At 37.6% G+C, this 27,715-nt stretch overlaps 1 protein-coding gene across 2 annotated transcripts in view; it reads right to left on the reverse strand.

The window, feature by feature from the left end:
• Nucleotides 1–1,057: 1,057 nt before the first annotated feature.
• The window catches only part of KCNB2 (potassium voltage-gated channel subfamily B member 2), a 190,048-nt gene continuing 163,390 nt past the window's right edge, over nucleotides 1,058–27,715 (reverse strand). For both annotated transcript variants that reach the window (XM_061448292.1, XM_061448293.1), the window contains exon 3: nucleotides 1,058–3,864. In XM_061448292.1, coding sequence (XP_061304276.1) covers nucleotides 1,702–3,864 — 2,163 coding nt within the window. In that variant the 3' untranslated portion in view covers nucleotides 1,058–1,701. The remainder of the gene's footprint in view (nucleotides 3,865–27,715) is intronic.

The raw sequence follows: 27,715 nt of genomic DNA on the forward strand, positions 1-27,715 counted from the left end.
CTGCTCCTACAAACTGTTGTAAGGGAGAATCCAATTTCAGCAGAAATCAGAGTACAGCAAAACTGTCCCATATTTTGTTTTAGTGAAACTGAACATTTTGTAGGACATACCTGTGTAGCTGCACACTTTTGATTAGGATTAATGGATTGAATAAATTTTGTATGATTTAGAGAATTAAAGTGATCTATAGGCTTTTTATATTACAGCAGAGGAAGCTATTGGTACTTGATAAAAAAAAATAGTTTTTTTTCAGACAGTGATTAGATGGGTAATTTGTAATGAAGGCTTTGGTTCAGCATCTCTTTTACAAAGCTGGAGAATATCAGAGAAACCAAAGATGCTTTGGCAATGGAACTACTGACATTTCCCTTTATTTAGGGGAAAGCCGATACTCCATTTTGGGACAGCCATGGGAGGATGGGTTGAGGCAAAGTTGGTGAGTCAGGTGATGCCGTCTGTCAGTTCAAATGATTGAACTGAAAAACGCAGACAAGCTTCAGGGCATGGAAGACCTGCGGCAAGTGACATGTACCTGAAGCTTGTTTTTTTCAGCTATATGATTTGTGATGATAAAAGGTACTACTTCCCCTTACAAAGCTTGTCTCTTATGTCCTTACACCATAACAGTTTCAACAACGTTGCCATTATTGAAGTATGGCCACTGCATGCCAAGAAAAGGGAAAAAAGAGCTCAAAGGTTGTGTAGAAGAAATCTGTTAAATCAAAGGGAAAAAATAGAATGCGTGTAATTTTTTTTTTAAGACCAAGTTAACAGAAATATTCTAAGAGATTGAGAACTTTTGAATATGTCTATATAGCCATTTGGCACTATTTATTGCCACAGAAGTAACTATGTTTCTTATATTTTAAAATGGAACATCTTTTTTCTTAGTTATGAAATGTTGGCAGTTTTCTGTAAAAATATCAAATGCTTTAAGTTCTGGTCATTAAATCTTTGCTTTTCCTCATAGGATCATTAATTAAACTGACAAATGCAACTAAGGTTATGCAAATAAAAAAAGTAATCATGATTTACAGCACAGATAAACTAAAATACTGTAGTCCTTAATTAACAGATACACTCATGAGCTTTTTAACAGAAAGCAAGATACGTGAGATGCTTTAAGTAGAAGTTGCAATTTTGCAACATAAGTCTGTACAAAACCTCCAGGCAGCACGCTGTGAAGGAAGTACCTGTGTCCCAGGAAATTCTTTTTTCCATGAATCCTTGTTAACAGTAGCTTTCCCCCCAACCCCAAACTATTTACAAATATATGCATTTTGCAAGCTCAAAGCACCTTGTTTCACATCTTTATGAGTGCATGCATTGACATTTCATCCTTTCATGTGCAAATTCTAAAATTCATTGAAACCAAAAAACCAAAATAAAGTTAAAAGAGTTCAAAATCTGTCTACAATCATGAGTGAAAGGATCAAAAATGTCATATGTTGCAGAACACTGGCTCCTAACAGAGCTCTCTTTATTGTATTCACTGTTCTTGAGTCATTTTTTTTCCTGTTTTTTTTTCAGTTTGTTACAAAAAGCAGTCCCCATTTTTAAGTAAACAGTATTTAAACTAAACAACTCTTCATGCCATGCAAAAATAACATTTTATGCACTTTTTTGAGGCTTTCCATGTTTTAGTTAATAGGCATTACTAACTTTTTAAAGAAAAGGTATTTTTATTGCTTTTGTAACTAGTCACATGCTAGTTTCGCGTGTGGGACAGTAACCAGTTTCTCCTGGACTTGAATGAATTTCTGGGGCAAATAAATGGTTTTCCATTTTGTGACCTTCTTGGTTACTGTCTTGCTTTACCTCACCCACAGCATGGTAAATGTCTTGAGTACAGTTGTGGCTCATGCTTTTGGGTGAAGAGCTGACCTGTGGCTCCTCTGCTAAATGGTTACCATCACTCTGCTTATCACCACAGCAATTTGTCTTGATATCCTGTTGTTTTTCATGTTCTATACCATGTAACTCCATAAACTCTTCTTCTTCTCCAGTGTCTATTTCAGTGAAGCTTCTCCTCTCTTTTGAAGGGAAAGTGAATATCTTTTTTTTGGGAAAGAGGGGAGATGATTTTTTAGCAGGTCCCTGACAAAGTGCTGATGCGTCAGCACCAAGTAAAGGTTGTTCACCTTGGGGTGAATTTTCTTCTAGGAGAATGGTGCTGATGTGCTGAGGGGTGACCTGTGTGAAGTCTGCTCCTGCTGTTACTGGCAGTGGCCTTGCAGTGCTTGGTGGAGTTTGTGGAGCACCACCTCTATTGTCTTTAAAATTAACTTTAAGGGATCTAGATTTTAATGGGTTGCTACCTTTCAGGGAACTTTTGGGGCTTTCCATGGGAGTGTCAAAATGCAAATGGCCATGCAAAACAGTTTGGGACCCACTGCTATCACTGGTAACAGCTCTGTTGATTGGATTATAGTCAAAGGTGACATCGGTTGGAGAAAACATTCTGTCTTTTGTGAATGGTATAAACTGAGAACTCCTTACTCTTTGGTTGTCCTCCAGGTTAACAGAATCAGCTGGAAATCTCATTTGCAAGTGAGAAACAGGAAACAGAGAAAGGGGAGACCTTTCTGTTTCCGTGAAGTCAGTCGCACAACTGGCAAAACTGTCAATACTGGATGTGCTTCTCATGTCCATTACAATGTCTGTAGGTCCAGCTGACAACGGATCTCTCTGACCTCTAACTTCTTCCATTTCTATTTCTTCTTCATACCCAGGTGGCTTTGCTGACTGGTCTTGGTAACCAGCATTAAGATTAGTCTGAGACTGAGATTTGGTAATTTCATTATACAACATCTCCAGTTTTTGGGCACTGAGGTGCTGCGGGCTGGAGGATGCTGCGGTGTTGTTTAATTGCTCGTTGGAGTCCTGCTGACTAACTTCTTGGTATTTGTTCTCGTAAGACTTGTTTGAGCTTGTTTCAGACATTGTCCTTCTGGCCCATTTCCACCTGCTTGGGGACAGGTGATTGTCATCAGGTGTCTCCTTTTGATTGACTGCTTCTCCAGGCTTACCTGAATCTACTGCTACATCTATCATTTCCATACTGCGAGCAAAGGCATCTTTCAGGTTCATGGAGACAATACTGCCATTTCTTTTAGCTCGCTCAAGTGCTTCTCTCCTCTTAATTGCCTTCTCCTGTCTTTTCTGCTCCTTATAAAACTCTGAGAAATTGTTCACGATAATTGGTATGGGCAGGGCTATGACCAGCACTCCAGCAATACAGCAAAGTCCTCCAACTATTTTACCTAATAATGTCTTAGGATAAATGTCACCATATCCTACAGTAGTCATAGTGATTGTTGCCCACCAGAATGATGCAGGGATACTGGTGAATTTTGTAGCATCCTCATCCTTTTCAGCAAAGAATACAAGACTCGAAAATATCATTATTCCCATGGCTAAAAATAATATCAGCAAGCCCAATTCATTGTAACTCCGCCTCAGCGTAAAACCTAAGGACTGAAGGCCTGTTGAATGTCTGGCGAGCTTAAGAATCCTTAGGATCCTCATAATACGAAATATCTGAACCACACGTCTAACGTTTTGGAACTGCAGGACACTTTTATTGGACTCCGTGAGGAAAATGGTGACATAATATGGCAAGATAGCCAGTAAGTCAATGACATTTAACGGGCCTTTGAAGAACTTCCACTTATTTGGTGAGGACAGAAAACGCAAAAGATACTCCATGGTAAACCAAGCAATACACACAGCTTCAACGTGTGCTAGCTGAGGGTTGTCATTTGGCTGCCCAAATTCATCTATTTCTTGAAGCTCTGGCAGCGTGTTAAGAGACAAAGCAATAGTGGACAGTACGATGAACAGAATGGACACAATGGCCAAAATCTGTAAAACAAAATAAACAATATTTTGGTTAGACTGATACAAGTGTATTTGTCATTGCTTGCTTAAATCCTTTCAAATGTGCATGTGTCAAATAAACACACAATGGTGGAAGCTGCTTTGGCTGCTGCATTCATTCTTTTGTTTCAATGTTTTGATTTTTGCACAGAGAAAACATTAGAACCATCTTAGACACAGTGAAAACCTGATTGTTTTACTGTCTGCAGTAAGCCAATTCATTTCAGAAAGAAAGACATAGCTGGTCTTACCATTTTTAAATCACAGTGGGAGGTGACATTTATTATTGCATGTTACCAAGTAAAGGTTATAAAGTTCCTGCTAACGTGTAGAACATTATTAGTTTTCTGCATTATGTGTGATTATGTAAAACTTTACACAGTGCAGAGAAGCGACTGGGAAATAGCAGGTGTAGACTGAATTTAGTACTACATGGTGCACACCTTCTTAGCCATGCTTAGATTTATGAGCCAAAAGTCAAACTTACGAGAAAAACAAGAAGCATTGTTCACAAGACTAGTCCTGCCAAATTATCATGTCTAGGCAAATTTCAGGTGCTCAAGAATTGAAGGTATTGGCCCTGAATTAGGCTGAGTGCAAGGTGTTAAAAAGTAAGGAGTAGTGTGAAGGTAAATCCAGTTTTTCACCATGATTAAAATGTATGAGTTGACAGATGCTTCCTAGAAATAATGTTTCAATTTCTGTCTCAGGAGATAGGTTTTCTGAGATATTTTTTTATTCATTCTGATAAAGCTTAGGCACTTCCATACTTCACAGACTTTCATTTTGTCTGGAATAGCTGGTCATTCTCATTTACAGAACCAATATTATGAGAAAAGAAATGAATCTATCAGAGAACCTAATGGTTTTACTATGAAGTTTAGTTATTTATACTCAAAGGAATATGGTCAGCTTTGAGATAGTGTGCAAAGTGTTACAGTGATACAAAAATTGTTATAACACTTTACTTGGAAAAAAATATATCAGTTTGGTTAGAAGTCCTAAGTAAATCCAGTTTTCTATTAGAAATACTGCAATAAATTATTTTCCATTTTAAAACTCAGTTTAAGCTCATTTATCAAAGCATTTGAACTCATTTGTCAGAAGTGATTCTGTTAAATCCATTTGGTGACATTTGGTGTACTCCAGTGACACACTAAGTCTGACAAAATTGCTGTAATATTCAATAAGAGTGAATGCATCTAAGCAGAATGCAGGTTTGATGAGTAGTACATGGGGAGAGATCAGTCGCAGTGGCAATAACAGCTCCAGAGATGGAGAGGCACCTCGCTCTAACTTGGAGAAAAATGTCAGTAAGCCTGTTTCAGCTATGGGCTACTAAGCACAAATTCAGCTCTCTAAGCACAAACTGAAATTGCTCACAGTGTGAGAGTCCATATTTGGCATCATCATGTACTTGTGTGCTATCTTTGTCCTCTTTCAGCTAATAATAGTACAGAATAGGTAGCACCTTTCATATTTGAAGTATTCCAAAGAGATTTCTATCTCTCCCTACCAGCACTCCTTCTGTCATTTTTTTGTTTTCCTTATTGGAGGAATAAGATCTATTAATTTCTCCTGCCGAGTGAGTTGTGGACTACTTGTCTTCATCCTTCATACAGCCCATTCAGAAGACATACCCTGATTAATCTATCCTGTTTAAGAGGGCTATGCATCCCTTTAAAACTTCTGCTAATCACAGCAGTAGAAGCAGCCAATCTTAGTAAAGAAAGAAGGTGATAATGCTGCATGTCCACACAGGGGTGATTAATGAAATTTGTGATGTCCTGTAGCTAGGACAGAGGCAGCCAAAAGGCAAATCTATCACAGAGCAGTAACTGCCTTTCAAACTGTGCAAGTTGCCTGATTCAGACTTCACTGATTGAAGCTTAAGTAAGGTATACTAGGTTCTTCGCTTCACTGAAATCACTATGAAATAACTAATGCATGCTTGAGTTCTCTAAAATAGTCAATAACTTAATTATACTTTCAGAATTCAAAGAACAAATAAACATGGCACAGGTCTGAATTGTTGAGCTTGCAATTCCTGTCAGACTGATGCCTTCCTCATTGGAGATGGCATCAGAATGTAAATAACAGCACTGGAAAAATCTGTATAATACAAGGACCCAGTTACTTGACATGCATTGTTCTTAGAAAAGAAAGTCATGAGAACTTATTTGCCCAACTGCAGTCAAACTGGTTTTAATTAGGAAATACTGGCATTTCAGTATGTCGTAGGGAATTTATTTTATGCCTAAATGTTCACCAGCATACAAAAGATCATAGTAAAGAGGTGATTCAATGTATAGCACCCCTTCTTACACTGTGTGACAAGGCTGAAATTCCGTGCATTTTATAGGTCTTGAACAGAAAACTTTCTTGCCATCCAGAGTGTTTTACTGACAACAACCATCTATCTGTTTCTTCCAGCCATTCATTCATATGGTGGTAATGTGCAAGTCTCAACTCTGCCAGCTATTTTAATAAAACATACTATATAGCAGGCTTGGATTTTTTAGTGTTTTAGGCGTGTCATCTGTAAGCATGAGTCTGTTCTTGGTGAAAAGAAAATTTCCAGTGAAGCAAAGTATTTTGGTTTCTTCTAAGAATCTCCAGCTTTTATTTGTCTGGGACTTTGTTGCCTAACTAAGGTTCTGCATCGTCCCACACATGGTATGTTTTAATTATTGCAATTGATTAGAAGTTACAACTCATTAGGCAAAAAAAAAAAAAAAGGCAGAGGATCAGTAGGAAGAACAATAGAAACCATGAGAAAAAGAAGTAAAAAAAGGCACTCCCTATTCAGAGTCTACATAAAGAACACTGTAGATAGTACTGCCCTGGTAAATCCTCATAGAAAAGACATGTCTTATATTAACAGAAGCATTGAGTTTATAAGAAAGGCCTGTAGCAATCTGCTAAACTAGCTATACTGATACAGAAGAGCAAAAAACCCACAGCTGACTGACTAATTCCCAACAAAACTTCCTGTGTTAGGTGCATGTTTCTGGAACTGTATTCTAGACTGAAATGCCTGGAAAATTTTACGTACTTCAGGTAATCAATCTCTAGCCACAGTTTGTCTACGTCACTCTTGATATACTATTTTAAATCTGCATTGCAGAATATAAGCAATACTCTGCTTAAATAACAGATTCTGGCAGCTTATGTCATTTAGCTGTATTTCTACAAAACCACACAAAAATCCAACTCTTATTAACTTTTAAAATATGTCCTTATAAAATGCAAATTGTTTCTGAAAAAAAATGATATACTTAAATGCCTTTTTTATGGGCTGGATACGAGACATTTGAATCTGCTACTGATGTAATGAATAGTAACATACTCCTTGAGGTAAGAAGCTATCTTAACAGGCTGCTCCAGATACGGTTGTTTCTGATCTTTGAGAGGGCAAGGAAAGTTACTGGTTTCCCAGTATTAAATTGCCACTAAAACCTGGCTTTTTTCCTGTGCACCCATTTCAGTGCTCATTATTGTTAGCATTGTGAAGACTTCTGCATAGAACACGCATACAACTGAGGCAGAAAATAAAGGTGTAAGGAATAGGCTTCAAATTGCTCCTTGCAGTTCTACAATAACTGATATTGTGAAAAGGCTTCTGACATAACTGATTGTTATTGTTATATAAAGCAGAGAAAAAGTATACATTAGGTTCCCACTAAAGTTTAGCTGCTCAGGGAAGGTTCAGTTGAGCCACATCTAACTGCCAGTGCACTATATTTGATTAATGTTGTTTTCAATCTGTAATCAGATAAAACTGTAATAGGAATGTTGTTTTCTTATTTATTTTCTCCAGGCTTGGATCTAGGGTAGGATCTAGATCATTTAAATAACAAACAGCAATATAGTCCCGTTACTTTTCAAATCTCTAGCCTCCATAAGCACTAAAATTTATCCGACTGTTAACTATGCTTCTCTTTCTGCATAGAAAAGTATGCTATCTTCAAATGAAGTGCTCTGGCAGTAACTTTATCTCTGGCTTTAAAAAAAAGAGTAATCTTTCAGCTTTTGAAAGACTTCTGATAACGGTTTCTGGAGAACTATCAACTTTCTTGAGCACTTAGCTGTATATAGCTGTATATTCTCAGAAGCATCTGCTCTTGGGAAAGAGGTGTCTAGGTCTAGATTTGGGCAGATAGATAGCTGGAGGTTGCCTAGGTTCTTCAGAAACACCTGAGAGCTCTCAAGTGCTGTAGCCAGCAGACCATGCTGTATCTTGCCTAAAGGTGTCCTTAGCTTGTAGCACAGAGCTTCCAGCTTGGGCCCAGACCATCCATCAACTCACAGTCACAGTGGCAGAAGTAGAAGGTCAGATCATGGAGGTTTTCATTCCTCTGAGCCTGTGAAAATGCGATACATTTGTAGGCTTGGTGGGAAGTTTATGGAAATTGGTTTAAATCAGCAGCATCCTTTACTGTCATCAGTCTTCAGACTGTGATATTGAGTTTGCAATTGAATGGAAAAAAAGTTTTGCTCATTAGGAGCACTGTCTTGTACATCTGCCTAAATCTCTGTGTCCTGTTCTTCACACCTGGAACTATCCAAACAAGATGCTCATTGGAGCAACAAAGATAACACTACAAATTGAGCTGCCTTCCAGCTATAAGCATTATCACATGAGGAATTTGATCAGTCAGGACATTAGTCTGTAGATATTTAGGGGAAGGGGCCAGTATACTCTCCTCCAACAATGCAAAGGAGAAACACATTTTTACATTTGTACGATCAGGGTAAGTGCAAGGATATTTTACCAGCTGATAATAGCATTTATCAGTACAGAACTATTGCACTGCCTTCAGCAGTTCCCACTACTTTTCCTTGCTGGGCACTTCAGAACAAGATCATGAGACAGCATCTCTGTTCCTTGTCTCTTCACTGTCTCCCTTCACTGTGTTCCTGGGACTTCCCAATTACAAGCATCACCTCTTACTTCTGGCCCACCATTCTACATTGTGCTGCTCTGCAGAGAGGACTGTATTCAGCTCACACCTGCCTGCTGGGAGTTCTGCACTCAGAGTGTGTACCGGTGTGTCACAGTTCTTAGAAGCCTGTTACTTTGAATCTGAGGTTTCAACAGGCCACACTGAAAAAGTTCAATAAAAGGTAAGACGGTTTGCTACTGATCAATAGAGTATGGCCCTTACTGGCTACTGCTATTTATAACATAAGGTCCTCCTTGATCAGGAGACATAAAAAGGAGACAAACAGGGACAAACCCTACTTGGATTTAGACCAAACTGGGATGCGATGGAGTTATGGAAAGCCAATTCTAGCCAATCTTAATAGTTCTTCAACACTGAAAAATTATGTAAGAATAGGTGTATTGTATAAGTTTGCAAATGCTCCTTGTCTTAAGTCATGGAAAAAAATCCTTGCCAGTTACTAAAATTAGACCTTGGTAGCAATTTAAAATTATCCTAAAACTATTACTGAGAAATAAATAAGACATCAGCCTCCTGTTGGGTCAGGTACTCTGACCTCAGCCTCTGACCCAGGACAGTCATTTTTAGAGCTAGGCAGTATTTACAAGACTGAAGACAGAATTTCATGATACAGTAAGAAAGAAGTTTAAGTCATTCTGTCATAAGGTCTCAAAACAGGCATCTTTTGTAGTTGGCTTGCAGGGCCTGGAAACCATATTACAAGTGGAAAATTGCCACTGCTTATGCACAACTACCCTTTCAGAGTACACCTTTCACGTCTTTTTACCTCTCTACCTGCCGATTGCAGACTCCTGGCACAGGTCTAACAACTCCACACAGAACACAGTGTTTAATTTTGGAAAAATAAGATGGAGGAGAGGGGAATAGTTTAACAGAATAACATAAATTTAGTTCAGCTTACAGATCTGTCACAGTTGCCCTTTCAGGAACACATCTGATAATGGCTCTGACAGCATTTGAGATCACGGAACTGCTTCTCCCTTCTACTCCTGATCTCCCTCCTTGATGACATTATTTAGAATTCTGACCTTTCATTTCCACTTTTTCCTAGATCATTATTATTAATACTTTAAGGACTTAATTTGAATATTCCTCATTGATCTTTCAGGAATATTCATTAAGCCTGACATTAATCTCCATATATGAAGGTTAAGCTCTTAGAGTTGTACTTATCTGGTGCCAAAGTGATACACATTCTTTTCTATTTGTTTCTTTGCACTGGGATGACTCTCACCTTAAAAGCTTAGTCTAGAAATGCTCATTTAGTAGGTTTTCACTAAAGATTTCACCGCTAGTGTCCACAGACACTCCCTATCATATCTTGAGATATGAAAAATGTCTACTAGGTCATCAGTAGATGAGTAGCCACTGTGCTGTCTTCAGTTCAGCTTGACAGACCCAAGGTCCTATTAAGCTAGTGAATTCAAATACTTCTAGATGTTTATTCCTGGTTCCATGAAGTTCAGTGGTGATTCTACCTAAGATGTCATTTCTTAAGTGGCATAAGTCCAGGGATGTGCTGTCCTATGAAGATCACCCAGACTGGGAGCCAACACTTGTAGTAGTGAAGCTGAAGGCAGGTAGTCAAAAGGATTGCCTTTGGTTCTGTAATGCATCAACCTTCAGGTCTGTGCCTGAGGGGGCTCAAGGGAGGTAGTAGTTTGACACATATCAATATCAGTATGCATGGGAAACCATGATGGTAAGTCTAGTGGGATGGGTAATAACACGTAGCTAAATAGATTTTACCACTAAGTTATTCAAACTTCTTCAAACATAGCTGTAACTGAGCAAGGTATTTGAAACTGGATCTGGTAGGTTTCCCTGACTGGAGTAACTACTCCTGTCTTGGCACATGCTTCATTTTGGAAGTTCATAAAGCCTTCCTGTGTAGCTGATATCCTTCCTGCTTGAGAGCCCTGTATGAACTTCATTTATTTCACAAAGCCTTCCCATGTCTATCCCTCTTCCACTTTGTGCTGGCCATCCCATTCCATAGACTTAAAATTTGCCATAGAAGACACAGGCTTCCAGAGAGTGTAAATCTGCTTGGGAGAGGATCCTATATTCTTTAAGAGCAGCTTGGTTTATATTAACAGCAATAAAATACATTGTTCCTGCATTCTGTTACAGGTAAATTACTCATTTTTGTATTTATGCTATTAGGGTATCAGCAATAGAATACTTCCCTCCTGCACTCTGTGGTGGGTAAACTGCATTTACTTAATGGTTTATTACTTTAGGGAGGGATGACCTCGGGGTTTGCACCACCTAGAATCTCAGCATCAGGATTTAGTAATATGTGGATTTGAACATTTGATTATGGCTTAATGTGGAGGTGGCTTGGTATATAGGGCAATCTTCCAGTGGATAATATTGGAAAATGAGAACCCTGGGAATGTGGACTGATTCTCTATGAATCTGAGCACAGAGGCCATTAAGGTGTATTAGAACACATAGTACATTAGTGACACATAGTAGCTACGTAGTAGAAAATGAGGTACAGCATTGCTCAAATATGCAGGATGCATTTTCTTAATATTGTGACAAAAGCAGCGACAGAGATGTTGGAGACCAAAGAAATTACACTAGGCACAAGTAATAGACAATGACTGCAACTGTGAGGATTAGCTGGATCTTCAGCACAGCCCTGAAGAAACATGCTGTCATTAGTTATGTGCTGAGGATAATACTGGGGTAATCTGTTAGAATGGCAAAGATGGGAGACCTTAAGTAGTCACAGATGAAGGCAGTCTTCATAGGTAGGAAGAGGCATATGTATTCAGCATCAGTGGAGACAACCCTGAATACTGTTTATTTAACACAAAGCTAATAAGCATTAATTTGGTCTTGTTAGCAGATTAAAATCCATATAAAGTCAGTTCTAATATTTTTTTGTTGCTGTTGAACAACAAAAGGCTATCTCAGCTGGAGACATGAAATGAATTATTTATTGATAAATAGCTCACTGCCTGCTAGGATTTAATGTAAATGAAATAGCAGATCCAGAGTCAGGGTAAGTGAATTGCTTCTTTTTTTTTTTTTTTTTTCACTAGAATTAGATAGGCCCATGAATTTGTCTGTCATATTATTGACAGAAGTGGAGGTAGTACCTGCTTGAAATTACAGTGTAATTAGTCAATTAAATAATTTAATGTAATGTATGTTACAGTGAAAAAAATAAAGTATATCTAGCTAAAGCTTTCTTTGCCATATAAGAATGGGAGAGATTTAACTCCCCATTAGAGAGAGACACACAAAAAATTAACTTCAAGAGTCATGTTAAAGGCTTTATGTATAAAATAGTTTTGTGTCTGCAGAGTTTTTTTGGCCTCCATAAATGTTATTTTTAGAAGAAACAATTTGCCTGTGTGTGTAAGAAAAGTCAGCTAAATTAATCAAAAATGAATGAGATGTCTTTATTAAAGTCCCTTTGTGTCCCCATTCAGGAGTTTTTTAAACCTTTTGATGATAGCAGCTGGCATGTTTCTTATGTTTAGATTGTGTTTTGCATTAGCTGTCTAATTTTCAGGTAATGACAGCTGATTATGATTACTTAGATATATTTGCAAGATCTTCAAAACTTCCATGTCAGTTATGACAAAGACCTTGCAGTTTCCAACTCTTCTGCACAGGAGACCATTTGCAAGATCTGTGCTTCACTCCTTTCATGCACAAAGCATTGGCTTAATTACCAGGAATTTCGTTTAAAAAAGCCAAACAAACAAAACACACACACACACCTTCCCCAAACACAGAAAGGTTATCTCCAGCCAGTAGAGAGGTGGGAGGACCCAGCGGCCCTGCGCGGCCCAGGAGCTGTCCCCACCCCGGTGCTGAACTCAGGCCCCGGCAAAGCGGGTGCCGCCGTGTGCTGTGGCGGTGCGCCCGAATTCACTGCAGAACCCCGTTATCCTACCGCCTTAAACACATGCATGCATGGAAAGCATACCATTTATAAAGATAGTACTGGCAAAATAAAGATAATGCTGGCACAATATTTGTTTCTCAGACAAATTACTATTGAAGAAGTCTGGAATCTCACCATAGGTGAGAGATTTATTTTTGCTGCTTGTCGTGACATAAGTAAATAAGAACACATAGCAAATCATGGTGGGGCTAAGCAAGAGGAAGTAATGAAAAATCAAACCCCAATTGTTTAGCTCTGAGAAGTTGTAGTATAGGCTGTTGAATGGATGTAAGGGGCAAATCAACACACACTTGATGTACAGATTTATTCTGATGCTACTAATTTTGATACTAACATTCAGCTTAAACCTGAAAGCTGGATGTAACTGCGTTCAGAAAGGAATGCTGTGGAAATTAGAAGTTAAATTTCTTGGTTCTCACTGTATGTATTTTCCATTTACTTCTAATGGAATTTGCTTACAGCTGGAACCTTAAGATTATTTACCAGGGCTGTACACTTGAGTATAATTTGCTGACAAAAATACTAAGATTTTTGTTTAAAATATTCTAATTTTATCATCCCTTTGCCATTGACTGATACTTTCTTTAAGTGGTATAATACAGTGAGTAAGGATGGCCTCCCACCTGAAGACTGCTGTTATCTATCACAGAGATTTGCTACTCAGCCTTATTTGAAATTATGACAGGCACAAATTCCAGACATAATCTTTACTCACACTTTTAAAATAACTTTTCTCTCTTGGCTTCATGTCAATTTCTATCTATACTTCAGAACTGCAGCTCTATATAAAACATCTACATTCATCTATAGGTTTATATAAAGCTTACGCCAATATTTCTCACACTTGCAGAATCAGAGAAATTGTTAGGGAAAAGAATCCAGTCTGTTGTTTCCTCTTTTGCAATACAGTCATGTGTAGTTGTAGGCCTGCATATCTTAACTGTCATCTTTTTTACTAACTGTAAGGTGATTTTCCTTTCTTTTTCCCTTTCCCTCTTAGCCAATTTAGACTTCCACTGGAAATACATGAAGTGTGATAATTTTCCTCACTACCACACAGATTTGCATTTGTGACATTTAGAATATTAATTATGGCTTCAACAGAAATATATGAACCTTTCATATCATATCGTGTTTTAGGATGCATTCAAATTCTAGCAGAAATTGATTTATTAGTTAGAGTCATTTCATTCTTCAAAGACTCTGCCCATGACCATGGGGACTATGGACCTAACATAAATTTAAAAAAAGTAATTTAAACAGAAGAATTAGAAAAGGAGAGATCAATCTGAGAACATAGATCTGTTTATCAGCCTTTAGTTTTTTACATTTCCTGGAAGGATTTAATTTCTCCCATTGGGAGAAATTGCCATCAATACATTTTCCATTCACAATTTAAAGGACTTAATTGTCTGTGGGATGTTCAGCTCCTTGAATTAATAAAGTTTCCTAGAAATAAATCTAAAAAAGGACATTGATTTAACTTATAGTCAAATGACATAGAATATTTTTATTTTATGTCTTTCTTGTTATAAATCATTAAACAATATTCAGTTGCACATGGTTAATATTTTCTCTTTTCAGTATGTTTTATTAAGATTTTTAATATGCTTGAATTTCTTTTACAGTAAGTTTAATTATTCTAACTACACAACTGTACACTGCAATCCTACCAAAACATACTGCAAGCACAGTCAGTAAATAATACGATGATCACATGATAATCCATTCATAAGTCTCTATAAAAGAAGGGATTGCTTAATTGTTGAATCTCCTAGTGCTATTTTAGATTTTTTTCTGTCCATGGTTCACTACATATTGCTTTTTATTAACTTTTAAATTGTAGAATCTCTTTTCTGAAATAAACCCCCAAAAGTTAGTGTTACAGAAAGCTAATTGTAGGGGATGAAAAAAATGTGCAGCAGTTTAAATAAGATTTTAGTTAATAAAGAAATAACATCGGTTTGGTTAGATGCAGATGTGTTAAACAAATTTCTCACCAGTTGCGGTACCATGAAGACATGTTACTAAGAAGCAAATCTGACAACTTGAGAAACCAGAAGAGAATAAATTAAATACTTAGTAAAGCCAAAGTATTCTGTAAATGTAAAGGTAGCATTGATAAGGTATGTATATGCTGCATACTGAGGTGGAGTACTAGTTGTAAATAACCATCAGGGACATAAGAGGACCTGTTGGAGTTAGTCCAGAGGAGGGCCATGAAGATACTCAGAGGGCTGGAGCACCTCTGCTATGAAAACAGGCTGAGGGAGTTGGGCTTGTTCAGCCTGGAGAAGAGAAGGCTCTGGGGACACCTGAGACCATCCCAGTACCTAAAGAACGGCTACAAGAAATCTGGTGAGGGGCTGTTTACAAGGGCATATAGTGATAGACCAAGGGGTAATGGCTTTAAACTGAAAGAGGGCAGATTTACGATGTTAGGAAGAGATTCTTTACTGTGAGGGTGTTGACACACTGGAAGAGGCTGCCCAGAGAAGTTGTGGATGCCTCATCCTGGTAGCAGAATCTAATTTGGGGCTGTAATTCAGATTTAGCTTTTAGTGTAAATAAATTGGGAAGTTTTGAATAGGGAGTGTCTGCTTTCTCGTGAACTGTGGATTGCCCAGAAGAAGGGCTGAATATTCACTATATAAAAAGCTGGTTTTGTCTAGTCACATATAAATGTCCATTAGGCTTCAAACTGTCATGGTCTACCTCTGTCACAGGGCCTGGTTTTGTTTTTAGGATATCAAAGGGAAATTCTCTGGAAATTAACCAGAGTGCACAAGTGGAGTTTGAATATTTTGGTAAGCTTTTGTGGGGATGTGCTGATCACCAAGGGAAGAAGGATGTCTATCCTTCAAAAGCAGGTTTTGTATCTCAGCAGTGAGATGAGAAAGGAAAGGAGGGAAGTCTGTGTGGTGTTCCACAAAAGATGTTTTGATATTTTTCCTATTTCGTATTTTAACCAGTAGATGTCTCTGTTTTATCATGCAGTTGTTGACAAGGACACACCATTCCTGTTGTCAGAAGACGTATTTATTAAAAACCCCATTTGTTTCCCATGTGAATATAAAAATGCTGACTTCATGATCTTGGCATTCCCTGCTGATTTCTGGCCAACCTAAGCCCTAGGAACCTTTAGTAAGAGCTCTGGCTGCTAAGCAACTTTGAGGACCACCTTTATGGAAATGTCCTATAGGATTTTAAGAGGCAAAAGAAGAGTTGGTGAGATTCTATGGACATTTATGTGAAAATGTAATAAATTTAGTGCAGCTTTCTTTATCACATGGGAAGGTTCTCAGAAGCAGCTTACAGTCCTGTATGGAGTATTTGATTTTTATACACTGCCTCAGGAAATTCCAGGTTTTGATAGATGAATTATTTTCTCTGCTTTGTGAATGTGTAAAATATTATTTATGTATCTATAACTAATCTAATAATCTACATCTATATGTATAGATGTATAAATTGCATCTAATAATGTAGATTATGTGAATCATTCGCCTAAATAAAAATCCCAATATGATGCAATTCTGTTCAGACATTTGTATTTTCCTCATAATTTGATAAACATACAAGATATATGTAGTTATTCTAACGTCCTTACAGAAGAGATCAGAAGTTTTAAAATTACATTAAATTTCTATTATTTTAAATACATATAAAATGAAGATATAAAATTTCAGAAATTTTAAGTTCTTGAATTTTAGTAATTGTCTAAAAACATGAGCTACTGGTTTGTGGATTGTTGCTGTTTGAGAGCAGCATGATTTGGTAGAAATCCCTACAGAAACTGCTGGGATTTGTGGTTGCCTCATAGTAATTAAATTGCATAAGCATATAATCTTAAAGAAGAAAAATGTTGCTTACTTTAGATGATAGCTGTACCCACATGAACCAAAGAAGTATGCTGGGGCTTTTTCTGCCATTGAGACCCAAGTCAATGCTGGAAACAGAACTTCTCCAGCTGGAGGGAGCACTGCATCAAGGACAAATATATATTACAGAGCACCTCTGCATGCTCACACTTGCACACACTGTGGCTGTTTCTCCTACTGTTGAGTGGAGCCATAGGTGAGCTACTTTTTAGTCCATATTTATGCTCCAAATGCACTGTGATAGAGGTGTGGGCAGCCAGTCTCTAAGAGCCATTAGTCCTGTGTCACTGGTTCCACCTCCTCAGAGGGTGGCTATTTCTAGTCTAGTAGTAGAAGGAAGTACCAGGAGGAAGGAAAAGCCTTGAAATGACTTATTAGACAGAACTGTTCCCCAGATGTATGGACAATGAGGACTTGATTTTAGAAGTAGAAATCAGTGTTGAATAGTTGCAACAGAAATACCGAATTTTCTGATGAATCCTCATGAATGTCAAACTAATGACCAGGCCACAGAAACCCTAGAAGTTTCCATGACTGCAGCTATACTGCAGAGTTTCTACAACTCAATCAAGCTTAAGAAATAAACCTGAAAATAAATGTCAGGTATGAAGAGCTATTATGCAGCTATTTGCAGCAAGGATAATAAAATTCCTCTTCAGAGAACCCATGAACATAGAACAAAAACATTATACTCTGGCTATATTTCAGGAGCAACTTTTGTATCTGACAATTTCATAATATATATATCTTTTTCTTTTAACTGCCAGCATCTGGCAATTTACAGTAAAGACCTGGGATGGAGGTTTTGGGGTGTGTCCACCTGCTTCTGTCTACACACTGATTACATCTACTTCTGCTTCCTGAAAGCCACATTAAAAAACACCACCACCACCAGAAACCCAAAAATTTGCTGTAAGGGCAATGTGATTATTTTGCACAAACTTTATCGTAAGGGATAACACCTCATGAGGAAGTCATGAAGGCCAAAATTTGTGTTATTATTCAGCCAGAAGTGCTAATCAAATAGGTATTTTCAAAAAAATCTCTAATTGTGGAATATATATCACACAACCATGTGACTTTACATAGAATCATGGCAGTACTTAGAGGACAGTATAATTCAGGCAGCAGTCAGTTACACCTGGAATAAACTGAAACCACTGTGTATAAGGAATATATGTAATATCAACCATACATATTGTTATGTATGGTTTCTCTGACATGAAATATACAGCTATGTTCTTGCAAAAATATTATTATTGCTGATCTTGCAGATCATAAGTGCTTCTGATTTATTGAGCCCTTCATGCCCAAGTATTTTTCTGTAAATAATCTAATGAGAAACACATTTTTTATGGGAAAATACCTGGTTTATTATAGCATAAGCCAACTGACATTGATGTATTTCACTGCTATTAATAGAAACACGGCAACGGCACCATGGGTGCAGTTTGGGGCTTTTTTGCAACATGATTTATCTTAGTAGCCAATGAAGTGCTTGCTTCTATAATTTTCCCATGCTCCTTTGAAGGATAAGAATTGGGATGGAGGTGATTTGGTGTCTTCAGTACAGTATGTTTGACATTGTGACAAAAAAGTTGATGTTAATCTGAAAGCAAATGTGTCAGTACTGCTTTGTTGTCATACAAGATGCAGAAATGTGATATGGAGATTAAGTAGTCAAAGCACAGCAATATTTGAGGTGCTTATAAACTTTGGGATCTTGAGTTGCAAATTGAATTTTCTGGCATCTAAGAGAACACTCCTCATTGTTGAGTTCTCATTTATATTTACCTCTAACAGAATCCATTATTCTTAATGGTAATATTTCAAAAGGAATCTAGTTTAACATGAGACTGAGATTATTCAAAAATATGGGACTATGTTAACTCACAGTGAGTGAAGGAAATATACCATCCACCATCATCGTTGTGGATACATCTATGCTCAAACAATTAGCTCCCCACTTCATTTCTAAATCCTGGTTCACTTCAAGGCTCTTTCCAGAGGCAGGTAATCCCCTCCCACTGAGGTGAAACCAATATTCTTGATAATATACTCCAGGAGAGCAATATGGCAAAACATTGAAGTCTAAAAGCAAGAACAAGAATGTTCAGACCAGATTTGCTCATGACTTCCACCACTGCACAGGGCCCTTTTGCTGTAGATGCCCCTACTGACACTTCCAGAGTGGGAGGAAGTGTTGAGTCACCTGTCTACATGCTTGAGCTGAGCCAGGACAGACATTCTCTTCACTGTCACAAACATGTTTTCAAATGTACATATTATAGCTACAATCTGACACCAAATATGATTTATGAGAGAAAGCACTCATATAGCAACTCTGTGGTGTTACTGTGCACATTTAATGCATCTGTTGGGGAAAGCATACTATATATAACCCAACAAGATAAAAAGCAGTTTCTATGGATTTCTACCAATGGGAGGCTTGTTTGAGGGCAGCATGATTTGGGTAAGAAATTCTTACCCAATGTATAATGTGAAATTATAAAAGAGGAATACAGTTTGAAAATCTCTCTCAATGAAAATCAGATCCAAACAGTAAAATGGTGCCAGTAGAGAAAGTAACAGATGCACTTTTACTGTCTGATCCTTCCACTTACAGTTAGTCTTTCAATATGATGAACATCATTGCTAACATGAAAATGCAAATAAAATTGTGTTGAAAGGGTTAAACATCATTGAAGTTAGTCACTAGTTAGGGTCACTAGCTGCACACCAAATCTGGAGGCTGGAATAAAAGAGATTAGGGTTTTTTTCTTTACACAGAAGGAAAACATGTCTCCTTTGAAATACTCTGCTGAAACAGAAAACGTTGCAGTGCCCTTTCTATTACAAAGCATTGTTATTTTGTTAAAATTCATTTAATTTCTAACTCTGCAGCTGGAAAGAAAAAACAGTATTTATTTGCGAAATCCCAATTGCTTTTGAATTTGACAAACTACTTAAATTATTTGCTTATCACATTTAGTTTAGGAAAGAATTGTATATTTTTCCAGAGGGTGTTACAATTGCTAAAGAGTTTCATCATTTTTCCATTAATATGTAAGACAGTCTTAGTGACAATTACTCAAGCAGATGCATTGTATATAACATCTTGGTACCAGAAGTTGGAATTAGCATATTAACACTTAAGAAATCTAAACGTTGGCCCACTGGTGACAAGAGATTAAACTGCAGCATACTGTGCCTGTTCTGAATGATTTACTATACCTGGTCTCCTACATTTTCTTCAGTGCACAAACCCTTATCCAGATTCACAGAACTCTGTCAGAATATCTTCACTAACTTCATCAGCTAAAGGCCCATGTAAAGCAGGTGTCAAGGATCAAAATCCTACCTCAATTTGATATGTCATAAACCACCTCAAAGGAGTGAGCCTTTAGCTGTTCCTTAACTCCCTCTGCACTCTATAGAGTAATTACTATGGGTTTTGTTTGCTTTCTTTTTCTTTAGTTATTTAGATTCACTAAAGCATACAAGATACAGGTAGGTAGAGCCTCTCAAAGCATGTGGAATACTGCGCTGATAATGTCACATAAATTAATATGGCTTTTGCTGTCTGGCAAAATGGAATTGATCAAATAGCTAAAAAAAAAAAAAAAAGAACGTATTTGTGTGGCTGTAACATTACCAGCCAAATATATGCTTTTCTGAACAATAATTTATACCTCAAGATATGCTTCAAAGTCTGATCACCACAGTAGTACTAGCTGTAGGAGCCCCACTGCTTAAAACTAATATCTTCAAAAAACCCCTTTAAAAATGGACATGGTAGCAGCAGTACAATTTTAAATTCAGTGACTGAATAAATTTTTTTTCAGTGAGATATCTGGTTAAACAGTTATGCGTTTCTTCTTCAAATACTATTTAGACATCACAAGTTGGAAAAGAAGCAGCAAATATATAGGCACGGCTATCTTATATAAAATGCCAACATTTTCTATTATTTATTAAACACAGCAGAAGTTTCACGGAAATAAAGTTATGAAAACAATCTTTTATTCTGCATTTCTATTGCCTTAAGCTTTGATGACCTGTGAGTTATCAAACCTCACAGTTAGGTCCTGAAATTGGAAACCAGGTGGCCTTCTCAGATATGAGCTGTTTAATTTTCAAGAGGATCGATTGCAGAGATCCTGGGGAAGGCTGTGGAATATCATGTCTACAGCCACACTTTTGCTAGCTATAAATTTCCTATTGTATAAAGCTTCTACATAAAAACTACTGTATATTAGCTGTCAACTTGACATTGCTCTTATGAGGATCAATTATGTTTGGTATTTGATAAACTTTCAGAAATCAGTTCCCATTTAATTAACAGAATCTTACTGGATCTCTTTCTTATGCAGGAATGGATGGTGGGGTTATTGCTATCGTTCATGTCCTGTCACACAGGCACTTGGTGTGCTGGCCACAGTCTGAGGACTTGCACTGATATTCTTATTATCAATTCTTAAATTGTTCTGGAAATGGCCTCAAGTTGTGCCAGGGGAGGTTTATATAGGATATTAGGAAAAATTTCTTCACTGAAAGGATTGTCAAGCACAGGAGCAGGCTGCCCAGGGAAGTGGCTGAGTCCCCATCCCTGGAAGTATTTAAAAGACATGCAGACGTGGCACTTAAGGACATAGTTTAGTGGTGGACTTGGCATCGCTAAACTAAAAATTTGACTTGATGATCTTAAAAGGTCTTTCCTAACCTAAAAATGATTCAATGATACCACACTGGACCAACTGTTAGTATTGCTTAAACCATGACAGTGTTAACCACAACTGCACTACTTCTCTGAAGTACTGGTTTGCATGACATGATTTTGTGGCATTGGATAGGTTGTTTTCTTTATAATTTATTATTTACAACTATTTACATTGTATTGATGGAAGAATGCAGGTCACTGAAGTGGTCTTTTCACCGACAATTGGCGGACTCTTGTCTGTATCCAGATGAAACTTGATACCGAATGATACAAGAAATAGAAAGATAGGAAAATGGGGATGCTGCCTTTATCGGTCAAAGCTTAGTACTGCATATTAACTATTTTATGTGTTTTATATGACTGCCTTTAGGCAAAATGAGGGTCTTTATGAATTCTGGGAACCGCACAGCAGCAAGTGCTTAAAAATACACTTTATGATTTTCAATGCTCGTTAGTTTTACATACGATTTGTATATGTAAGACCTTTTTGCAATATTAGAAAGATAAAAAGTGCCCTTAAATTAAATGAGATTTGGGTTATCACATTAATAATAATTTTAATTTCCTCATAGTGAGATAAATACAATTCTCAAAGATAACGGCAAGGCTTTAGATGGGTAAACTGGTTTTGGGGTCCAGAGTTTGTGTAGTTTAATTTGTTGGAGTGGCTCCTATTAATTCTGTTCACTTTATTCCACATGTCTAACAAATCTCAGTTAATATTTCCAACAAAACATTGGCTTTTTCTTCTCTTCCCTCCTGAAAAGAAGTTGTTTGCAAAAGTTCTGCCAAAACCATGAAAACATGAATAATAGATGAATTTTATACATCTTCCATGGCATAAAAAAGCTGCAGGTACCCTATTTGAAGAAAAGCCTATTGACAAACTCGAAAAAAATGGAGAAAAAACCACATCCTTTTCCCCTCCTCTCCACTAGCCTGCCAAGCTGGAAGACTGACATTAGTTATTCTCACTGGACTACCTTTTCACTACATTTTGTTAGTTCATTAAAATTCCTGTTTACCAATTTATAAGCTTCCTCTGCAGAAATTTATAGCATAATCTGTATGTGCATGTATTTATGTGTGGTTATCCATCTTAACTACAACATTTACAAAAGGTGAAACCTTAATGATCTTAATGCAATCAGGAAAGGGACTTCTGAATCCTTTCAATACAAATGCCTTATTAATGGCTTTTACAGCTGATCTGCAGAATGCTGAGTTGAAACATATGAGAACAGCTGATACTATGCTAATAGACAAGAGGTCAAATCTCTATAGGGTCACGTATGTTACTGTTGAAAGCTTAAGCAATTGCTTGCACACATGGTTATTTATAGTGTTAAAGAGTGAACGAAGAGTATTGGTATCTGATCCATATCTCAGATATATAAAGCAAGCTGAATGCCAACTAAGGGAACAACAAATGCCCATGAAGCCATGAAGGTTGACAGATGTCACGAGTGGGGAACAACAAATGCCGTGAAGGTTGACAGATGTCATTTGAATAAAGTTTATTAAATATTAATGGCCACTTAAGCGGATTTCCTCTGCTAGTTTCTCTGGAACAGTCACCAAATCCCAAATGATCTGGGCTGCATTACAGTCTATAAAATATGCCTATGCTCCTTCAAGGTCTAGGAAAGGTTGAATCTCAGGCCCTTCAATGAAGAATCTTCTTCCTAAAGCTTCACAGGTGTGGAAATTAACTATCAGCTGGAGCAGGAAGGGGTCACGAGTAGCTGTGGAACAGGGATTGCTGGCTTTAAGAATCAAAACTTCACAGTAATAAAACCAGCTCCACATCATCAGAGGCCCTGATTAGATTGGAAATTTGAGTTCATGGATTACTTGTACTGTTTTCTCTTTAGCACATTTTTAGGTTTGATCATCCCGCTTTTAAAATGAGTCTTGGATGCAAACATATGCTGCTGGGTTATGAAGAAAACAACAGTAAAAATATTATGCTTAGTTTGTGAACAGAAGTAAAATTACTTTGCTTAGTCCAGGGGTTCTTAAACTATATAACACTTAATTGCCATGAAAAATGCATAAATAATGCCTAGGAAGCGAACAGCTTCCTTCTGAGCAGAAATATGACTGGGAACTGCTGCTGTTGCTCCCAGCATTACCATAGAGATGGTACATGAGAATAGTGAAGTTGGAGACTTCTGGAACAAAGCTATGCAGTTTAGTACAATAGGCAGCTTCTCTCCAGGACAGGACATGCAGAGGTCTATGCAGTGTAGAAGCTGGAATCATAGAATAATACAGTACCAGCTTGGAAGAGGACCTCAAGGATCGCCTGGTCTAACCTTTCTTGGCAAAAGCATGGTCTAGACAAGTTGAGGAACTTGACAAATAATGAGCCACTTCTCATAGCAGATTTTGTGGCAGCATTTTGTAAAATGATTCCTCCAGTATGAGCTTAATTTTAAAGACATCTACTTACAACTGTGATAAATATTTTTCAGTGATATGGAAGATAAGCAAGAGACCGGAGTATTGACTGTGACTACCTGCAATTACCATTTCAACTCTCTCTTACATTACAGATTTCATTCCAGATCTCCATAGCTGTTCATATATATCCATGTAATTTCAGATGAGGACAAAGCTCAGGCTACCTACCTCTCACAGTCTTTTAGATACATCAGATAATCTAAAATGTAAAAAATGTACATGTTTAGATGTACAACATCTAAAACAGAAGAACATTGTCTCAACATTACAGAATCTGTAGCAGTCACCAAATCTCATATATTCTTACACAAAACTGCTGTTTAAAAATCTCTAAATTTCATGAGAGCAGCAGATGGTGAAAATAGATTTCTAACTCATTTATGTTCTATGCAGTGGCCAATGTTCTATGCCAATATGATTCTACCATTATTTCCAAAAGCTGAAATAGTTTATGAGGTTTTTTGTGTTTTTTTTTCTCAATTTCATTTTGTATTGTTTTTGAAGTGAAGAGTAACAGCACCTGTCAACATTCATTATTATATCATATACACACATACACATACATATATATGTATTTGTAAACTTATAAAGAGAGAGATCCCTGTTAAACATCTTCAGATCTGAAAGACAAAGGTATAATTCAGGAGCATTTAGAGTTGTGAGCTACATTGCTGGCATGGTGCTAAATGCAATTTACTAAGCCCTTTATGCAATGTTTTATTATACAAAAAACTGCAGATGTGCCAAAAGTAACAAAGAGGATTGGTTTGGAAGATATAATGAATTTATGTCAGCTCTGAAAGCCCGAGTCAAACATCATATTCCTGGAGCTTAATTTGGATTGCTAGTGCTTTTTAAAGTAATTAAGAGCATACAGTTAGGAGACATTTGAACTGGGCTTGAAATACTCTACTGGAAAATAGTTTTGCTACATATCTTTTCTGCATTGTGTCATATTGGGTTCCTCTCTTTTTTACTGCATTCTGCTTTGCCCAGGACTTGCACTTCCTGTTATGTCAATGTTCTTGGCCCTCACTGATTTCTGCAAGAATCTCATTTATGGGAGAATGGCAAGGAAAACTCGTAACAATGAAAATGCATATGTTCCATGTTAAAAATCTACAGGCTCTGAGGCTTTCAGGTAGATTCCTGTGTAATAAATACATACAGAGTCATTCTTTGTTCATTCAATATGATGGAATACCTGGACACCCCACCTCTATTCCCCTCTGGATCCTGTCGTGGTTTTGGTTGTTTTTTTTTTTTTTTAAACAATTCACAGTATTTCCTGATTTGCTTCATCAGCCTGATCTCATTTCAAGAGTTGTCTTCATGAGGAAGATGGAATGGAGATCTCCTAACACAGTCAGCTCAGCTCTGAATTCAGTTATACAGAAGTGGGTTTAATGTAATATAGTACTGTGATTTATAACCATTTAGCAAGGCCAAGCATTAATAGAATCAACAGAAAGAGGAAAAGAGTAAAATTATTCCTAGACCTTACACTAGATCTTTTCTTCACAAAAAAACAAAAAAAAAAAGTCTCAAGACTGACTTTATATTAGAACAGTTATCCACATAATACTGATATGTCAAAGTTAGGAGTATCTACAGGTTACTGAATGATGCCTGGAGGTACTTCACCAGTGCTTTAATATTCCTTATGTATCATAAATATTGATCACTGGAAGACATGGGTAAGCATTTACTCAGGAAAATTTTAAATGAAATGAAAATTAAATAAATGTTTTCTCCATACTTTCTTTTGTTTTAATGGTAAAAAAAAGTGGTTTTTTTAGAAACCAAATGTCTCAGCTTTTCATTACAAATGTGAAGATTTTCATTTAGAAGGAAAAGCTTTTCTAAACAAATTTCAAACAGTAACTTTCTGACTCTCTATTGGAAATTAAGAATTGAGCCTTAAGTGCCTGGACAGAACACTTGTATACTTCTGGGGGTACTGCATCACTGTGTGGACTCTCACAATCTGAGTCACCTGTTGGAATGGTCAAATTCTACCTTCCCAGTTTAGATACCACTTTGCCTCAGGTGGTTAAATCTCAGCAAATATATTTAACAGATCCATGACAGTGGAGATGTGCTTCAGTGCACAGCAAAGTAATACCCAAATCCTTGAAAGCAAGGCTGGCTCAATACATCCAGCTCATCACCTCCCGGGGCACTTGCACATGCTCAGGCATGGAGGTACCACTACAGACACAAACTAAAATGTGCTCATCTTCCCTTTACACTGAATTTAGGGGGATGGCATTGTGTACACACTTTTAAATGAGTTCATCAAAATCAAGGGTGTGACATTTAGCTGGAGTGAATCCAAATTCTGGTGTTCATGACTTCCTGATACTTCATATAATCACTAATTTGCATATGATCTATTAAAAATAAGATTAAATAATAACCACAGCATATTAACCTTCTCTTTGTTTGCATATAATCTATATGCGAAGAGTACAATTAGATATCATCTCGTCCACCACCTCGACCCCCTGCCTTCAAATCAGGCCATGGTCAACTACAGCACATTTCTCAAGGCTGTGTCCAGTCAGGTTTTGACTGTCTCAAAGGATAGAGACTCCACAACTTCCCTGTGTAACCTGTACCCAGTGTTTGACCACTCTCACCATAAAAGTTTTTTCTTGTATTTAAAGAGAATGTCCTGGTTTTTAACTAGTGCTAATTGCCTCTTGTTCTGTCACTGGCCAGCACTGAGAAGAGTCTGGCTCCCTCTTCTTTATCCATCCCTCAATCAGGTATTTGTACACATTGATAAGATTCCTCCTGAACCTTCTCTTCTTAAGGCTAAACAGCCCCAGCTCTGAGCCTTGCTTTGTATTGTCACAGAATCATAATATGGTTTGGGTTGGAAGGGACCTTAAGGAACTTATAGAAGATCTATTTCCAACCCCCACACCCCATTTCCAGCCTTCCACTAGACCAGGTTACTCAAAGCCACGTCCAACCTGGCCTTGAAAACTGACAGGGATGGGGCAGCCACAATTTCTTTGGGCAACCTGTGCCAGGGCCTTATCACTTTTACAGTAAAGTATTACAAATGAAATAATCCCTCAGTTATCTTTGTGGTCCTTGGAAAGACTCATTTCAGCCTGTCTGTCTCTGACCAGGACTGGATACATGTCTCCAGGTGTGGCCTCACCAGTGCTGAGCAGAGGGTAAGAATCACACCCCTTAACCTGCTGGCAACACTCGTCCCAGTGCAGTCCAGGAGCTGTTGGCCTTCTTTGCTGCAAAGGATTATTGCTGACTCATGTTTAACTTAGTATCCACCTGGACCCCAAGTTCCTTTACTGCAAAGGAGAGTTGGATCCCAGCATGTACTGGCGCCTGGGGTTGTTTCCCGCAGGGACAGGTATTTGCATTTTTCTTCTGTTGAACATCATGAGGTTTCTGCTGGCTCATTTTTCCAGCTTATCAAGGTCTCTCTGAATGGCAGCACAACCCCCTGGTGTACAAAACATTCCTTTGAACTTTTTATCATCCACAAACCTGCTGAGGGTCTGCTTCTTCCCATTATCCAGGTTATTAATGAAAATGTCAAACAATAGTGGCCGCAGTATTGACCACCAGTATAGCACTTGTGACTGCTTCCAGCTGGACCTTCTGCTGCTGATTATAACCCTGTGTGCCTGGCAGTTCAGCCAGTTTTCAGTCCACTTTACTATCCACTTACCTAGTTTCTATTTTCTCAGTTTGTCAGTGAGGATGGCAGACAATGTCAAAAGCCTTATTAACATCTACTAATCTCACATCCACCAAGACAGTCATGTCATTGTAGAAAGCTATCAGGTTAATTGTAAATCCATGTCTCAGTCACCTTCATGTCCTTAATATA

This window comes from Pezoporus flaviventris, unplaced genomic scaffold (genome assembly GCF_033815535.1).
Source record: "Pezoporus flaviventris isolate CSIRO_AGI_PZ_B2104156 unplaced genomic scaffold, CSIRO_AGI_Pfla_v1 ptg000007l, whole genome shotgun sequence".
NCBI lineage: Eukaryota > Metazoa > Chordata > Aves > Psittaciformes > Psittacidae > Pezoporus > Pezoporus flaviventris.